General features: G+C 37.9%; 1 protein-coding gene across 2 annotated transcripts in view; it reads right to left on the bottom strand.

The window, feature by feature from the left end:
- The window catches only part of LOC142661816 (tumor protein p73-like), a 74,573-nt gene that overhangs the window by 53,703 nt on the left and 1,521 nt on the right, over positions 1-19,349 (bottom strand). For both annotated transcript variants that reach the window (XM_075839411.1, XM_075839412.1), the window contains exons 2-3: positions 16,177-16,272; positions 14,791-14,914 (exon numbers count right to left, since the gene is read on the bottom strand). In XM_075839411.1, coding sequence (XP_075695526.1) covers positions 14,791-14,914; positions 16,177-16,272 — 220 coding nt within the window. The remainder of the gene's footprint in view (positions 1-14,790; positions 14,915-16,176; positions 16,273-19,349) is intronic.

The following is a 19,349-nucleotide window of genomic DNA, read 5'->3' as shown; positions in this document are numbered from 1 at the left end:
TTTCTTAATAAATTTGGTGCATCTTTGCCAGCTTGTGCGTCAGAAAATCAAATCTATGCCTGTTATTAGCAGGTGTAGATTTGGGCTATAATTTACGCCAACGTTGGCATAAATTATAGTAAATCTTTCGGTCTGCTGAAAACAGCGTTAAATGGCAAAAAAAATCTTTGTGCAAATATGGCGTGCTGCATAATTTGCAATGTTTTAACGTAAGAAAAGTTGCGTAAAAACATTAATAAATTCCTCCCTATATCTATGTGTCAGAAAAAAGGAACTGAGACGGATATAAAGATGTATTATAAAATAAAAATGAACACAAATTTGAAACATGGGAAACAATTCCAATTTTCCAGCCATCATTATTGTAAATGATTGTCCCTTACGGTCGGCTAGTGATGACTACGGCTACGTCTAAGGCCACCGTCAGTCAGTAATAGGTTGGATCGCGTATTCCTCTTCTTTTCTGACAAATGGCTATTGATTTGAGGATATTTGTTTTAAGGGTGTATTTACCTTTTTTGCCGCAAATTCTGCCCAGTCCTTACAAATCCAAGTACATGTAATTATAGGACCTGTCTCTTTAAGGCAATAAATAGTGAAGTAGTACTCTTAACGTACAGTCAGATAATGAATGGTAGGAGCCCCATCATTTTTCATCATGGCAGTCAATAGGATCCACCCGGACACGTCTCGAATACAGCGAACCCTTATCTTGATTGTAAGAATTCTGCGCGGACATGTGTGAACTGTCCCATATTTACTTTCTAATTATCCCTCAATTGAGCTTTCAAAGACTGGGAGGGACAAGTATCCTCAGCCCACAGGCTACGTTTTACCGAGCAATTTATCAGTATAGGGATCAAATGCGTAATGACAGCTTGTAAGGACGCCCATCGAAAGCTTTCGCTATCTGTCAGGTCTCAGCAATTTGGAAATGGATATTTTGCTTCGCTATCCCAAAAAAGATAGGGTCCTTATCTATGGGAAGATATTCATAGACATACGGTCACAGCTGGAGGATGGGCAGGTGTCATACCAGATCCTTTACTGCCAAACGAGCTTGTCGATCAGCGCTCGTTTGTTCGATCGACTTGGTGTAATTGATCGTTAATACGATCGATCCTCCCTATGCATTTTGCATCTTGTCGGCAGCACATCCCCTGCTCACACGGGCAGACGTAATGCCGACAGGCGAGCATTTTTTTGTCCACATAAAAGATCCGATCAGCCGATGAACGAGCGCTTGTGGCGATCACATGTGACATTTTAGGAATTGACATTTAAGCAATTCCTTTCATATATTCTGCACAGCAGATCCAAATTGGAGTTACCCTTTAAAGTGTAACTAAACTTTTATAGCCATAGTGACATGTCAGAAGTTTTGATCTGTGGGGGTTCGAGCTCTGAGACCCCCTCCCTTAGCTAAAACGAGAAGGTGATCGCTGTGCCGTTATGTTTCTGATCGTCTTTCCTCGGAGCGGTGACTGGTTCAATGAGTCCGGAAAGTGCTCGCTCGGCTTTCCAAGAAAACTCAATCAAAAACTAAGCGGTTCTGCCGCTTCAATTTAGAGATCGGTGGGGGTCTCAGTACTCGGGTCCTCGCCGATTAAAACTTCTGACGTGTCACTATGACATGTCAAAAGATTTTTAAAAGTTTAGTTACCCTTTAAGATATGAACACCCTAAATATGGATTGGAGAGGAGGCGTATATGTATGTGCCCTGGATCTTAAACTATGTAATCCTGGTGTTGTTCCTGCAAGCAGGCATTCGAAATTTGGGTTGTTCAAACACATTAATCTGCATTCTTGCCGACCACAAGAATTAATGTTATTAGCTGTGTCAATACGTATCTTCTAACCGGAGTCAAAGACAATTACTCCATTCACACAAAACATCCCTAGCAGGCAAACTTTTCTATACAAATTCCGTCTTGAAAATCAAAAAGTTTGTGTTTTTGTATTGTTGGGAAATTCTGACAAGTCAAAACACTACGTAAGTGGCAAGGATATCACCGGCTTCACTGGTAGTAAGATACAGTATGACACTCGGAGCTGGTATAACTGATATACTACAGTTGGGACACTCATCTTCCATAGAGGACAATGACAAAAATATTGTAACTGCAAATTTTGTGCAAATTTTGTGCAAATTTTGTGCAAATTTTGAACATTTTCTTCCCATAAAAGTCAACGGAAATGCTGAGAGACTGGATTTCCCTTCTGTATCATCCAAGACTCAGATTGCATTAACCTGTACAAAAATTGCAACCAGCCGCAACTATAAAGCTCAGCGTTAGCCTATTGCCCACTACACCTGGCCTGATACCCCATGAGCTCTGGTCGATTTTGGCGGTGGAAACTTCCATATTAATATAATTTTATTCTGACTTGGATTCAGGCAAATTCTCGAATAAAATGAATGCTTATTATAACTATTTTAAGGTGAAAATGACATTTAGATCTGTAAAGCTGAATGAATTCTGCCCAGGGTGGAAGGTGTTAAGTCGAGGGTAATAACAATTTGTAGGAAGTATTAATAAGTATTTTGGGAATATTGGTCATCTTTATCTCCTATGGTATTTTTACCAAAAAATATAGATTTTATATGTAACAATAATAATATTTACATGGGTCGTTTTATTTTTCACGATTTTTTTAAAAATGGCGTAGTGTTTTTTTCTTCCGAAAATTGAATAAAAAATGGCGAAAAAAATGACTCATGTAAATATAAGCTAATAATCAGCGACATATTAACAGGTTGGGAGGCCCCATAGCAAAGATACGAATTAGGCCCTTTTCAGGTGCTGCTTGACACCATCCCACGCTGCCCAGGACAGGCAGTTCGGATGCCCACATCCCTTTTCTACTTCCTTGTTTGCTAATATTGTAGCACCTATGGAGACCACAACCCTGTGCAGGATCTCACCAACTATGAACATAATAAAAAAGACCAATTTGAATAGTTAGAATGCCGTAGGATCTGCATCCCATGCCATTACCCAGCATTATCTCCTTAACCTTGGCTGCACATGTTTCCAAAAGATCAGAACCTCTATAATATGCAAGAAGTCATTATTTATCTACATTTTCTTCATATTTTATTTTAATGGACAATGAAAAGGCTAAATATCACCCCTCCCAGTGAGGGCACCCGAGGGACACAGATGGGCGGAGGTGTACAGCATCTGTGGGAGGTGCATGAAACAGCTGTGTGACAGGTGTATAGGAGACCGATGTGAACCTAGGACTGCAGACAAAGTAATTATTACTAAATACTCAGTAGAAAACATTGTAAAAAAAAACAACAACACAACAATACAATAACAAATAACGTTTTATAAAAAATATTAAAAAAATGTATGTAAACAATAAATGTGAAAGTCGTATTATATATATATATATATATATTATTATTTATTAAACGACTATTAAAATGATTGTTTACATACATTTATTAAATATTTTTTATAAAAAGCTATTAGTATTGTTTGTTTTTAAATAAAACAAAATAATAAATATAAATATATATCAATTTTTGTAAAATAACCAATAAAAGAACAAGAACAATCTCAGATCTGTACATTCCTTTTTGGAAAACAAAGAATACATAAAAAATAAAATAAAAATTGTAAGTATAATAATTATATATATATATATAATTATTATTAATTTTTTATTTATTGATTAATTTTTTTAAATAAAAATGAATTTGTTAAGGGTAATTTTTTTTATTTCTAAAACTAGTAATTAATCATGAATATATTTATTTTTAATAATCTAAAAGAAAATGAATACATCGAAATTAATATTATTAATAATAATAATAATAATAATAATAATAATAATAAAAGTAATAAGAATTTTTAAAATAGAACCATTTTTTTCTCAATAAATAACAAATAAAGCCTTATTGGAAAAAACATACAAAATATTTTGAAAAATTTATTTACATTGAAAATGTATTTACATAAAAAAAAAAAACTGAATTAAAAATTGAAATTCAGAAATCACAACTGTTCTATTAAACTATCACAGAGGATCCTCCGTTGATATATCCACTGAACGTGAAGTATTTTTGGACATTTCTATATCTCAGCACGATTTACCGACATGTACATATAAAACCTTCTGCGACTGAATGAGAACTCCACGACCTCCCTGTAAGTGTTTAATTTCTGTCTCTATTAAAACTTATTTTCTATGTTGATAAATTGTGAGAAAATTGATTATCATTCGCCTAATTTGTATTACATGGTCCTACTATAAGTCCGAAAGGAAAAAAAACGAATACAGAGATTATGAGTAGGTTTAGTACATACTTGTGCACATTTTTGCACTCTAATTTCTTTTGTCATGACTGTCAGACTCTAAGTCGTTCCCAAAAGAAGCCCCTAATTTCCTAATCTCACGCATGGAAGACTCTCAATGGCAACAGGTGTGAAAACCGCGCTGCACAATGAGTAAGACAGTTGTGATTGGCTCAAAGGCATTTTGCCAATTATTTTTTATTACAAAAAATTAAAAAAATGCAGGTAGACAACCGAAATAACCTACCGTGTATGGCTGCATGGGGTCACTTATATACAGCATCTTAGTCTTCCTGGAATACAAATGCAGATGGCAATTGTCCCAGCAGAGCAGTCATGGGGTCAGTAGGATGCAATGGAGAATAGGTAAGAAATGCAACGTGTAGACAGCGCGCAGGTATAACACACAGTGCATATGTCTTAGAGGATGCTGTGGTACATGGAAGCAGTTTGTTAGGTTTTTTTTTTTTCGTTTTTTTCTCATCTCCCTTGGTTCTGTCAACTAGCTGCATCCAACAACAAACTTGAGTCCACCCCCTTTCCTCATGACTATTCATTAAACCACCAGGCAGGTTCAGGCTTGCCCGGTGTTGTATTGGACTATACCATGTATCCCGAGAGGGGGGGATGAGGACGGGTCTACTTTTTTAAATATTATTAAACTCAATGTATTTTAATTCGGTAAAGCTGGATTCTGAGCGCCAATAGGTTACGTGTAAGACAAGTGGAACTACAAGTCAAACACGACTGGGTTATGGATGACGTAAAAACTAATTCTTCATCATAGAAGGTTCGGTAGCCGGTTACTTGTCTCCATCGTTAAGGTAACATCAATAAGTCTCATCTCCAAGCCAAGATCACGGAGACACAAAGTCTAACTTCATAAAACACCAAGGCCGGCCGCTAATTCTCGGGGTTAACAGGTATTAATCTCTTGACATTCTGCAACGATCAGACGATGAACGAGCAAACACTCGTTCATCGTCTGATGGTATCGTTTATGCTGCAATAAATATCATCGTTGTGGGCAGCACGTCTCCTTGTGTAAACAGGAAGATGCGCTGCCGACATGATGGAAATGCATGGGGACCATAGCTACGTGTGAAAAGAGTAAACGAGCGCCGATAAACTGTAGGGAGAGGGGAGTAAACCACTGGCAGGCACCTCTGGGGACTGCTTATCTCCCCTGAGAACAAAGGATCAGGCATGATGAAATCCAACTGGCCGATCCTTTTTTCTCCCGACATCTGCCATCAAGGGGAGATTCAGGAGGCCCTCATATACATTAGATCATACACATTAGATCATATACAGTGGAGGAAATAATTATTTGATCCCTTGCTGATTTTGTAAGTTTGCCCACTGTCAAAGACATGAACAGTCTAGAATTTTTAGGCTAGGTTAATTTTACCAGTGAGAGATAGATTATATAAAAAAAAAAAACAGAAAATCACATTGTCAAAATGATATATATTTATTTGCATTGTGCACAGAGAAATAAGTATTTGATCCCCTACCAACCATTAAGAGCTCAGCCTCCTCCAGACCAGTTACACGCTCCAAATCAACTTGGTGCCTGCATTATAGACAGCTCTTACATGGTCACCTGTATAAAAGACTCCTGTCCACAGACTCAATGAATCAGTCTGACTCTAACCTCTACAACATGGGCAAGACCAAAGAGCTTTCTAAGGATGTCAGGGACAAGATCATAGACCTGCACAAGGCTGGAATGGGCTACAAAACCATAAGTAAGATGCTGGGTGAGAAGGAGACAACTGTTGGTGCAATAGTAAGAAAATGGAAGACATACAAAATGACTGTCAATCGACATCGATCTGGGGCTCCATGCAAAATCTCACCTCGTGGGGTATCCTTGATCCTGAGGAAGGTGAGAGCTCAGCCGAAAACTACACGGGGGGAACTTGTTAATGATCTCAAGGCAGCTGGGACCACAGTCACCAAGAAAACCATTGGTAACACATTACGCCGTAATGGATTAAAATCCTGCAGTGCCCGCAAGGTCCCCCTGCTCAAGAAGGCACATGTACAGGCCCGTCTGAAGTTTGCAAATGAACATCTGGATGATTCTGAGAGTGATTGGGAGAAGGTGCTGTGGTCAGATGAGACTAAAATTTAGCTCTTTGACATTAACTCAACTCGCCGTGTTTGGAGGAAGAGAAATGCTGCCTATGACCCAAAGAACACCATCCCCACGGTCAAGCATGGAGGTGGAAACATTATGTTTTGGGGGTGTTTCTCTGCTAAGGGCACAGGACTACTTCACCACATCAATGGGAGAATGGATGGAGCCATGTACCGTCAAATCCTGAGTGACAACCTCCTTCCCTCCACCAGGACATTAAAAATGGCTCGAAGCTGGGTCTTCCAGCACGACAATGACCCGAAACATACAGCCAAGGCAACAAAGGAGGGGCTCAAAAAGAAGCACATTAAGGTCATGGAGTGGCCTAGCCAGTCTCCAGACCTTAATCCCATCGAAAACTTATGGAGGGAGCTGAAGATCCGAGTTGCCAAGCGACAGCCTCGAAATCTTAATAATTTACAGATGATCTGCAAAGAGGAGTGGGCCAAAATTCCATCTAACATGTGTGCAAACCTCATCATCAACTACAAAAAACGTCTGACTGCTGTGCTTGCCAAGAAGGGTTTTGCCACCAAGTATTAAGTCTTGTTTGCCAAAGGGATCAAATACTTATTTCTCTGTGAACAATGAAAATAAATATATATAATTTTGACAATGTGATTTTCTTTTTTTTTTAATATAATCTATCTCTCACTGGTAAAATTAACCTAGCCTAAAAATTCTAGACTGTTCATGTCTTTGACAGTGGGCAAACTTACAAAATCAGCAAGGGATCAAATACTTATTTCCTTCACTGTATATTAGATCATACACATTAGATCATACACATTAGATCATACACATTACATTAGATCGTCGGCTGAGTTTCGTCTCATGTATATGGGCACCTCAAGCATTGGAAGAACTCAGGTCAATAGGGATATAAGGGTTGAGAAATGAGACCTAACCCTTTGCACGCAGCTTCATTTCAGCAGTGAGACGCTTGGCATTATACCAGTAAAACCTGGGCACAGAAAATTTACAAATATCTATACAAATACAATACTGATTGATGCTTTGTGTACCAATTCCCCTCTATCTCAAGATCTCTGCTTGATGTGAATAAATGTAAACATTCTTATTTACATCCACAGTCTGAAAACCAGGACAACTCTAGACTTGCTCACAGCTGATGGTTTTGTTACAATGTATCAGTCTGGGCCAGTGGTCTGCATTTATATTCTTATACCAAAAACCATGAATTACAGCATTGCACTCAGACTAGACCACCAACTCCCAAGGTGGCTCTTAGGCACGTGCCGCTTGTTCTTAATGGAAAAATCTATCTATCTATCTATCTATCTATCTATCTATCTATCTCATATCTATCTATCTATCTATCTATCTATCTATCTATCTATCTATCTATCTATCTATCTATCTATCTATCTATCTATCTATCTATCTATCTATCTATCTCATATCTATCTATCTATCTATCTATCTATCTATCTATCTATCTATCTATCTATCTATCTATCTATCTTTCTATCTATCTAATCTATCTATCTATCGTATTTTATATAGCTGTTTTCGCAACTCCCGACCATGTAATCAGTAAGTGGCCGGGAGTGAGCGTGAGCACATATCCTGTGGATATGTCATAAATGTCCTCCATGGAAAAACCCCTTTAAATGCCGCGGTCGCTATCGAACGCGCCATTTAACTAGTTAAACGGCCAGGAACAGCGCGATCGCTGTCCCTAGCCGTTAGAGAAGCGTGGCAGCTGTAAAACACAGCTGACACCTGCAGGGTTGGGAAGGGGTTAAGGAAGCGGTCAGGGGGGTCTGCCACAGCCGGGCCCCTTGACTGCCAACCTATAAGACGCAGGGACTTTTTTAGCAAGATTTGTTCTTGCTAAAAAGTGCATCTTATAGTCCGAAAACTACGTGTATTTATAAATTATCACCAAATAGCTCAACCAAAACACACAAGTACAATCCATATAACAATACATGTGTTTCCTGCTCTTGCTGCGGTTTGCTGCGCTCAGCAGTTGCAATTTTTTCCTAACTGTTCAAGAAAAGGTTCTTAGAAATGATTCTATGTATCAGGGTTTGAGCAAAGGGATGACACGAGGATTGTCTCTTTGAATCAGAGTCTCACGCACCGTCCCCGCTCGGCATAACCCGGCCTATTCGTTTTTATCAGAGTGTTTCTTTAAGAGAATTCTATTGTTATGATGCAGGTAATTGCACCACATTCAGATACGTTTGTGCATAATTTGTGGTAATTTGCTGCAACAAATGGCCCCATTTTCTTCAAACGTAAAACATTGTAAAATGACGCTTTTTGAAAATGGGCCATATACTGGGAATCGGACATTTTTAATATCAGTGATAAAGAATCGTCGCGCTGAAATTCTTCTGATCATCCGCACTGGCTCTGGGAGTTGGCATAGTCAGACTGGAGAACTTTTTGCACTATTTTGGCAGCCCCTCGTATGGCGTCACGGTAAGAATGTCCCAGCTGAGGGTGCGATAGATCTGCCATCAAAGGCTTGGCCTATAATTACCAGTGCACCCTCCACCTGATCCTTCTGCATTTAGCCGGTAGTAACAACAAAGCCTTCAAGGAGTTCTGAAGCCGAGCGGAGAGAGGGGTGTCAGCGCCCCCACAGCAAAGACTAGAGATGTGGCCTAATACACAAACTCATGTAGTCATTCTGCTCACACTTATCTTACAGAATCCGAAAGATAAACAAGAAGGAGAAGATCCCGCCAGCAATATGTTCTATTTATCATGAGGGCCACAAGTCATACAGCCAGATATCTGTCACCCACATGTTGCTGCATAACGGGATTTATTGGGTGTCATTCATCATCGTACCATCTCATGGGGGTCAGCACCCAGCTTATATAGAGTCAGGAATGGCATATATAATGGGAAATATGGGAGCTAAGAGATCTATCTATCTATCTATCTATCTATCTATCTATCTATCTATCTATCTATCTATCTATCTATCTATCTATCTATCTATCTATCTATCTATCTATCTATCTATCTCATATCTATCTATCTATCTATCTATCTATCTATCTATCTATCTATCTATCTATCTATCTATCTATCTATCTATCTATCTCATATCTATCTATCTATCTATCTATCTATCTATCTATCTATCTATCTATCTATCTATCTATCTATCTATCTATCTCATATCTATCTATCTCATATCTATCTATCTATCTATCTATCTATCTATCTATCTATCTATCTATCTATCTATCTATCTATCTATCTATCTATCTATCTCATATCTATCTATCTATCTATCTATCTATCTATCTATCTATCTATCTATCTATCTATCTATCTATCTATCTATCTCATATCTATCTATCTATCTATCTATCTATCTATCTATCTATCTATCTATCTATCTATCTATCTATCTATCTATCTATCTATCTATCTATCTATCTATCTATCTCTCATATCTATCTATCTATCTATCTATCTATCTATCTATCTATCTATCTATCTATCTATCTATCTATCTATCTATCTATCTATCTATCTAATCTATCTATCTATCTATCTAATATCTATCTATCTATCTATCTATCTCATATCTATCTATCTATCTATCTATCTATCTATCTATCTATCTATCTATCTATCTATCTATCTATCTATCTATCTCATATCTATCTATCTCATATCTATCTATCTATCTATCTATCTCATATCTATCTATCTATCTATCTATCTATCTATCTATCTATCTATCTATCTCATATCTATCTATCTATCTATCTATCTATCTATCTATCTATCTATCTATCTATCTATCTATCTATCTCATATCTATCTATCTATCTATCTATCTATCTATCTATCTATCTATCTATCTATCTATCTATCTATCTATCTATCTATCTATCTATCTATCTATCTATCTATCTATCTATCTATCTCTCATATCTATCTATCTATCTATCTATCTATCTATCTATCTATCTATCTATCTATCTATCTATCTATCTATCTATCTATCTATCTATCTATCTATCTATCTATCTATCTATCTATCTATCTATCTATCAAATTCAAATCAAATTCAAATTCAAAGAAGCTTTATTGGCAGGACCAAATACATATTAGCATTGCCAAAGCAAGTAAGAAGTAAGGGAATGAGGGATAGGGACTGAGGGCTTGGGGATAGGGACATATCTAGGGTCGGGGTTATACAAGTCCATGGCATATCATGTCTATCTCAGTTTATGGCATGCAGTGACATATTGTGCCGCTGTGCCCACTGTGGTTTCCTCTTCACCCAGCAGGATGTAGAGTTTCTCTTCCTCTTCCATGGAGCTGAAGTCCGGTAAGAGATCATAGAGTCTCCTGAAGTGAGTGTCCCTCACTGCTGAGTATTTGGAGCAGTGTAGCAGGAAGTGGGCCTCATCCTCCACGGCCTCCTGGTCGCACTGTTGGCACAGTCGGCTCTCCCTGGGCTTGTAGGTCTGTCTGTGGCGCCCGGATTCGATGAGCAGGTTGTGGGCGCTCAGTCTGTAGCGGCTCAGGATCTGTCTGTCTCTGGGGTTTGGCAGTTTCTCCAGATATGGCGCCAGTTTATATTCCCGCTGTAGACTCCGGTATATTGTCAGTTTCTGGGATGTCTTTATGTCGTTCCTCCAGTCACTGATATATTCCTCTTGGCCTTTGTTTATTGTCTTCTTGATTTCGGCTTTTGTGAGGCCGCGCTGAGTGACATTTTCTTCAGGCCGGGTCAGGGTGAGATGTTCTGCGGGGCCTGGTTTACCTGGGACCCCTTGGTGTAACAGGGCTTTATGGTGATAGGAACTTTGCCTGCTGCTGTGTAGATGGGCCCAGAATGATAGCGCCCTCTTCTGGATTGTGAGGTGTAGTGGGAATCTGCCCAGTTCTGCCCGACAGGCACTATTTGAGGTGCTCCGATGGACTTGGAGAAGGTGTTTGCAGAATTCTAGGTGGAAGATTTCTGTTGGGCTGGAATCCCACCTTGACCAGTCTGGGTATGTGTCCGGACCCCAGACTTCACTGGCATACAGGAGGATTGGGGAGATGATGGAGTCAAAGATTTTCAGCCAGACCGTCACTGGTGGTTTGAGATGATAGAGTTTTCGTCTGATGGCATAGAAGGTTTTGCACGCCTTGTCTTTCAGAATCTCTATGGCTTGTTTAAAGCTTCCTGATTGGTTGATTTCTAGGCCCAGGTAAGTGTACCTGTCGGTCGCTGTGATTGTGGCGTTATTTAGTGTGAAGGTCGGGTGCCTGGGGGATTTTGAGTTTCTCTTCTGGAACACCATGATGTTGGTTTTCTTGGCATTGATGGGTAGTGCCCACGTGGAGCTGAATTTTTCTAGGATTTGCAGGTTGTCTTGGAGACCTTTCTCGGTTGGTGATAGTAACAGAAGGTCATCTGCATACAACAGGAATTTCACCTGGGTGTCATGGAGGGCGAGACCTGGTGCTGAGGAGGATTCCAGAGCTGTGGCCAGTTCATTGATGTAGATGTTGAAGAGCGTTGGACTGAGGCTGCAGCCTTGTCTGACTCCTCGGCTCTGCTGGAAATCAGCCGTTCTTCTCCCATTCACCTTCACGCTGCATCTGTTCTCTGTGTAGGAGCTTCTGATGACGTCATAGGTTTTACCTCCTATTCCGCTCTCCAGCAGTTTCAGGAATAGGCCCGGGTGCCACACTGAGTCAAAGGCCTTCTTAAAGTCCACAAAACAGGCGTAAATCTTCCCATGCTTTGTATTGTGGACGTGGCTCTTGATGAGGCTGCGCAGGGTGTAGATGTGGTCAGTGGTGCGGTGGTTTGGCATGAACCCAGCTTGGCTTTGGTGGAGGACATTGTGCTGGGAGAGGAAGCTGAGGATTCTCTTATTCAGGATGCTGTTGAACAGTTTCCCCAGGTTGCTGCTGACACATATCCCTCGGTAGTTGGCCGGGTCGTACCTGTCCCCACTCTTGTGGATTGGTGTTATAAGGCCTTGGTTCCAGATTTGCGGGAAGTAGCCGGCACTCAGCACTATATTAAATAGTTTGACTATTGCGGCCTGTATTTCTGGCGGGCTGTGTTTTATCATTTCTGGTGAGATTCTGTCTAGGCCGCTGGATTTTTTACACCTTATGTCTGAGGTTCTCTCTGTTACTTCTTGCAGTGTTATTGGTGTATCCAGGGGGTTTTGAGAATCTTTAAGTGTTTCCTCCATCGCCTTCAATTTTGATATTATTTGTTTTTGTTCTTGGCTTTGTTCTTCTTTCGGGATATCTTTGTAGAGGTCCTTGAAATATTGGAGCCAGATGTTGCCATTTTGAATATGAAGGTTGTTTTTCTTGCAATTTTTGCCCATGTGTTTCCATAATTCCCAGAACGAGTTGTCATGGAGGGCGTCTTGGAGTTGGGTAAGTTTGGTGGAGATGTGCCTTTGTTTTTTCTTTCGGAGGATGGTCTTGTATTGCCTCTGTATGTTGCTGTAGGCCTCCTTCAGACCGCTGTTGTTTGGGTCTCGGTGCTTCTTATTTGAGGCATTTCTTAGGGTCTTCCGTACTTCTTTGCACTCACGGTCAAACCAACCGTTAGGATGTATTTCTTGTGGCCTCTTGTAGTCACATCTTTTCAGGTCGGACCTCTCTGCCATGGTATAGAATATATTATTGAGGTCATTTACGGCCTGATTGACCCCTCCTGGGCTTGTCTCATACACCTTGTTGTAGAGGTTGTGAAGCGTCTCCTGCACTTCTGGTCTGTTCATTGTCTCTTTATATTTTATAGTTGACGTTTTGGACCATTTATAAGATGGGGGCAGGTTGAAGAGGCCGGTTTGATGTGGTTTTTGTGCAGATGGTTTGGTTGTGGATTTGATGTATAGAAGTAATTGGTTGTGATCTGACAGGTGCGTTTGTGGAGTGACTATGAGTGCGCCAATGTTTGCGGGGTCCATGTCCGTGATGGCATAGTCTACTACACTGCTGCCTACATGGGAGTTTAGTGTATACCTTCCTAAAGAGTCTCCCTATCTATCTATCTATCTAATCTATCTATCTATCTATCTATCTATCTATCTATCTAATATCTATCTATCTATCTATCTCATATCTATCTATCTATCTATCTATCTATCTATCTATCTATCTATCTATCTATCTATCTATCTATCTCATATCTATCTATCTATCTATCTATCTATCTATCTATCTATCTATCTATCTATCTACCTATCTATCTATCTATCTATCTATCTATCTATCTATCTATCTATCTATCTATCTATCTCATATCTATCTATCTATCTATCTATCTATCTCATATCTATCTATCTATCTATCTATCTATCTATCTATCTATCTATCTATCTATCTATCTATCTATCTATCTATCTATCTATCTATCTCATATCTATCTATCTATCTATCTATCTATCTATCTATCTATCTATCTATCTATCTATCTATCTACCTATCTATCTATCTATCTATCTATCTATCTATCTATCTATCTATCTATCTATCTATCTATCTATCTATCTATCTATCTATCTATCTATCTATCTATCTATCTATCTATCTATCTATCTAATCAGACAAATTACGTCCAAGGCAAAACATGGGCATATTCGACTCCTCTTTTTTTGGAAAGCAGCACACATTAAATTCTTAAAATGAAATAAGAAAAGAAAAATGTATAGAACATGTTCACATTCAACTCCCAGCAAGTCCGTACGGAGTCACATCGCAGACTGGGTCTCATTCTGGTGCTATGAGGTTTGGCGGTACATGTGCGGGTGCCAGCTCTACGTGTTACGGCACACACTTTGCTGAAGTATTTTACAATTACTGTACAATTCAGTGGAAATCTCTGCCAACAGTGTTCATGCTCGGACAAAGTCCTGCCCTGCTTGTAATATTTACTTGTAAAGCCGTCAAAGAGCAAATGTGGTAAAAATACAATTGTGGCTGCTCAAAAATCATATTATAAAAAGAGGGACCAATTATTGATATCATACTATATTCCAGATGGTACAAGAAATATCTTCCAATGTAAAAATATAACTTTACAGAATCCTGATCCTGAGTGACATTAGGTCTTCTACTCCATGCACATCCAGAGCTGCATTCAAAATTCTGCAGGCAGCCATTTGGATTTTTTTAGCCCTCTGACAAAAGAATGACATTGAACAGGTTACATTATTTTCAATGCCTAAGATCTGACAGGACATTAGCAGAATTTTTAATGCAGCTTTGGAAGTGACTGGAGTATAGTCTGAGTATTTTGAAAGTCATGATTCTAAAGTTTGTACGATACTTTCCTATGTTATATATTTGGTTCACTTCACACTTACCATGATGGATTCATTCATGTTCCTCATTTGATAAGCGTCCATGTTGACTTCCGTCTGATTAGAAACCTCCGAGTTGTTTGAGTGACTTGATTGATGGAGATCGAAATAATTACTATCAGGTTCCCTGATGGAAAGAAGAAATACAATGTGTCATTATGATGCTAAGAGTTATTTAAATTCTATAATTGTAGATGTGGAACTAGAGGTGACGGAAATCCAAAACTGTGTGACAATATAGAGCAGTTGTGGAACTACAACCCCCAGCATACCCTGACAGCCAATTCAGTATAAAGTTAAGAGAACCAATATATTTTCATTATCTTTTTTTGGTGCTGACAACCGAAAGTCATCATATCCTCCCTAGGGGTGAATACCTTATATGTAATAATAGTAGTGGAAACCGTCAACAAGCTGCTGTTGGTAAATGTGATGTCCTGGTGAATCAGATGTCAGGATGTCCTGCAGTGAATGGGCAAGGGATCTGATTGGCTCATTTTCCTCATTGCAGCTCTGATTATTAACACATAAATACCTAACCTAAATATTACATCTTTATACCCTATATCCAAATAGTCTGATTACCCTAATCAGACTATTTGGATATTGATGTCTTCATCAGCATCAGCCAGGCTGTCCTAGGTATATAAATCCATAATAAAGATCAGCTGCAACAACTAGCCTGCTTGCTGACGGTTTCCAATGAGGAATACGATTTTTCTACAGTGCACAGAGTAAAAATGACCAATAAAAATAGTGAAAATGGCAGAAAGGCAATTACAATAAGTGAGAAAGACGGCATCAGATATTTGCTAACCACAGAACCAATGTTAATCAAAGTGGAGTTATACTTAACAATAAAGCGGCAACGTGTTAGATGACAAATTCAGCTCTACTACATCTGTATAATAAATAACATTATTTATAGAGGCAGACATTGTGTATTACGACATAGAGACATCTGCTGTCATGAGGGAAAACCGGAGACTTGAATTTGAGATTTTCTAGATTGTAACCGGCACCATAGAGAAAATCATAGGTGTGCAAAATGGTAGTGCCCAGGTATGCCACACATCCGAAGTGCTACCTGTCAATGACAGCCCATCTACAGCAGTAGAAAGAAGGCCACAATAATCAACCAGGCAGAGGCAGAATTAACACCCGGGGGCGAAGCTTGTATCTGCTGGACCTCAATGCAAAATTTGTAACTGGGCCCCCACTGATCAGGTACCATTTATAATACTGGTGTCTTATGAGGCAGAGGGGTCTTTGGACCTCAGGTGAGACTTCTACCTCTGCACCCCCTATACACCCCCGCAGATAAGGACTTCACTACATCAGTAACAGACATGTACAAAGAGGTAGCAACATGCCATGGCCGTGACTTACAGGGTACTCCAGAGGTGCTCAAATGTCGTCCCTTCATCAGCAGGGGAAGAATTAGACATCTTCACCGAGGGAGAATCAGACAAAGGATATATCACTCTGTGAAAGACAGTTACATGTATTACAGAGTGCACCGGAAATATTATATATCGCTTCAGATCCAAAAACAAAGCCACTCAAATGATTGTCTATTATTGCTGATTGTTCAATATTGTTGAAAACCTAACTGCAAAAAGGGAATACAATTTAATGAAATAGATAGATAGATAGATAGATAGATAGATAGATAGATAGATAGATAGATAGATAGATAGATAGATAGATAGATAGATAGATAGATAGATAGATAGATAGATAGATATGAGATAGATAGATAGATAGATAGATAGATAGATAGATAGATAGATAGATAGATAGATAGATAGATAGATATGAGATAGATAGATAGATAGATAGATAGATAGATAGATAGATAGATAGATAGATAGATAGATAGATAGATAGATAGATAGATACTAGATAGATAGATAGATAGATAGATAGATAGATAGATAGATAGATAGATAGATAGATAGATAGATAATGAGATAGATAGATAGATAGATATGAGATAGATAGATAGATAGATAGATAGATAGATAGATAGATAGATAGATAGATAGATAGATAGATAGATAGATATTAGATAGATAGATAGATAGATAGATAGATAGATAGATAGATAGATAGATAGATAGATAGATAGATAGATAGATAGATAGATAGATAGATATGAGATAGATAGATAGATAGATAGATAGATAGATAGATAGATAGATAGATAGATAGATAGATAGATAGATATGAGGTAGATAGATAGATAGATAGATAGATAGATAGATAGATAGATAGATAGATAGATAGATACTAGATAGATAGATAGATAGATAGATAGATAGATAGATAGATAGATATGAGATAGATAGATAGATAGATAGATAGATAGATAGATAGATAGATAGATAGATAGATAGATAGATAGATAGATAGATAGATAGATATTAGATAGATAGATAGATAGATAGATAGATAGATAGATAGATAGATAGATAGATAGATAGATAGATAGATAGATAGATAGATAGATATGAGATAGATAGATAGATAGATAGATAGATAGATAGATAGATAGATAGATAGATAGATAGATAGATAGATAGATAGATAGATAGATATGAGATAGATAGATAGATATGAGATAGATAGATAGATAGATAGATAGATAGATATGAGATAGAGAGATGATAGATAGATAGATAGATAGATAGATAGATAGATAGATGATAGATAGATAGATAGATAGATAGATAGATAGATAGATAGATAGATAGATAGATAGATAGATAGATAGATAGATAGATAGATAGATAGATAGATAGATATGAGATGGATAGAGATAGATGATAGATAGATAGATAGATAGATAGATAGATAGATAGATAGATAGATAGATAGATAGATAGATAGATAGATAGATAGATAGATAGATAGATAGATGATAGATAGATAGATAGATAGATAGATAGATAGATAGATAGATAGATAGATAGATAGATAGATAGATAGATAGGAGGTAGATAGATAGATAGATAGATAGATAGATAGATAGATAGATAGATAGATAGATAGATAGATAGATATGAGGTAGATAGATAGATAGATAGATAGATAGATAGATAGATAGATAGATGATAGATAGATAGATAGATAGATAGATAGATAGATAGATAGATAGATAGATAGATAGATAGATAGATAGATAGATAGATAGATAGATATGAGGTAGATAGATAGATAGATAGATATAGATATGAGGTAGATAGATAGATAGATAGATATAGATAGATAGATAGATAGATAGATAGATAGATAGATAGATAGATATGAGGTAGATAGATAGATAGATAGATATGAGGTAGATAGATAGATAGATAGATAGATAGATAGATAGATAGATAGATAGATAGATAGATAGATAGATAGATAGATAGATAGATAGATAGATAGATAGATATGAGGTAGATAGATAGATAGATAGATAGATAGATAGATAGATAGATAGATAGATAGATAGATAGATAGATAGATAGATAGATATTTTTGGATACTTATTAGTTACATTCAAAGGTATCTGTAAAAATAAGCAGAAAGTCGTCCTCTGTCAGCACTAATAGGATAAGATGTAATCTATGAGGGTATCTGGCAGCAAGTGTTTAATTTCCCTGTAGCGCCACCAAAGGGGAAATTAGGTATTACGCAATGCACATTGAAATTAAAGGGCCGTCCATGCAAAGTAAGGAAGTGTTGGATCCTCCCTATTGAGTAAGAGACACTCTTTGTAGCCACTCTCCCCTTGGGCTAATAGGGTCTCTAATAGGGTACCGTATACAATAATGGGGTTTAGACAACCCCTAGGCATAGTTTAAAGCTCTGTGTTCCTGGTGCAAAAGTTATACCTGGGCTACCACCCATCATATGTGATGACATCATAGTATAGAGAGTATATATTTCACCTAAACATTCACTATTCATTTGTATAGTAAGATACCTCTGTATAACTGTGCATATAGCACGGTAAGTTATTGCGCCTTTACATATAGCGCGCTGTTAATATAGGTCATTATTAATCCATTTAGTCCAACCTGCATTAGAAGCTGTATCAGGCATGTTAGTCTTCATCACTGAGATATAGTCAGACCAGGGCTTTGCAGAGAAACATTTAAAGGGGTTCTCCGCTTTGAACAATCCCTACTTGTCAGAAGGATCCCTTGACAATAAGATGATCGCAAAGTGTCCCCCTGCTGGGACCCCCAGCGATCAGCTGTAATCTGTGGGGAAACCTGTCAGTAAGTGTTAAATTTCCCTGCAGCGCCACCACAGGTGAAATGAAGCATTACATAGTGTTCATTCAAATCAATGGGTTGTCTGTGTAATGCAGGACAGGACATGTAATCCAGAGCGAGAGACATTATATATTTCACAGAGAGATATAATAATTGGAAACATTATGAGACATTATTACAACACATTACTAAACCAGTCATTTGTTTTAGGATTTTGATGGAGGGTTACTAAGTTTTATCATGAAGTTTATTCTTAACCATAGAGTAGTTTGCTGTCAGCAAGGCATGCTGGGA

The sequence above is a fragment of the Rhinoderma darwinii genome, chromosome 10 (genome assembly GCF_050947455.1).
Source record: "Rhinoderma darwinii isolate aRhiDar2 chromosome 10, aRhiDar2.hap1, whole genome shotgun sequence".
Taxonomy (NCBI): domain Eukaryota; kingdom Metazoa; phylum Chordata; class Amphibia; order Anura; family Rhinodermatidae; genus Rhinoderma; species Rhinoderma darwinii.
The sequence above is the reverse complement of the archived record's forward strand: the minus strand, read 5'-3'. Positions and strand labels throughout refer to the sequence as shown.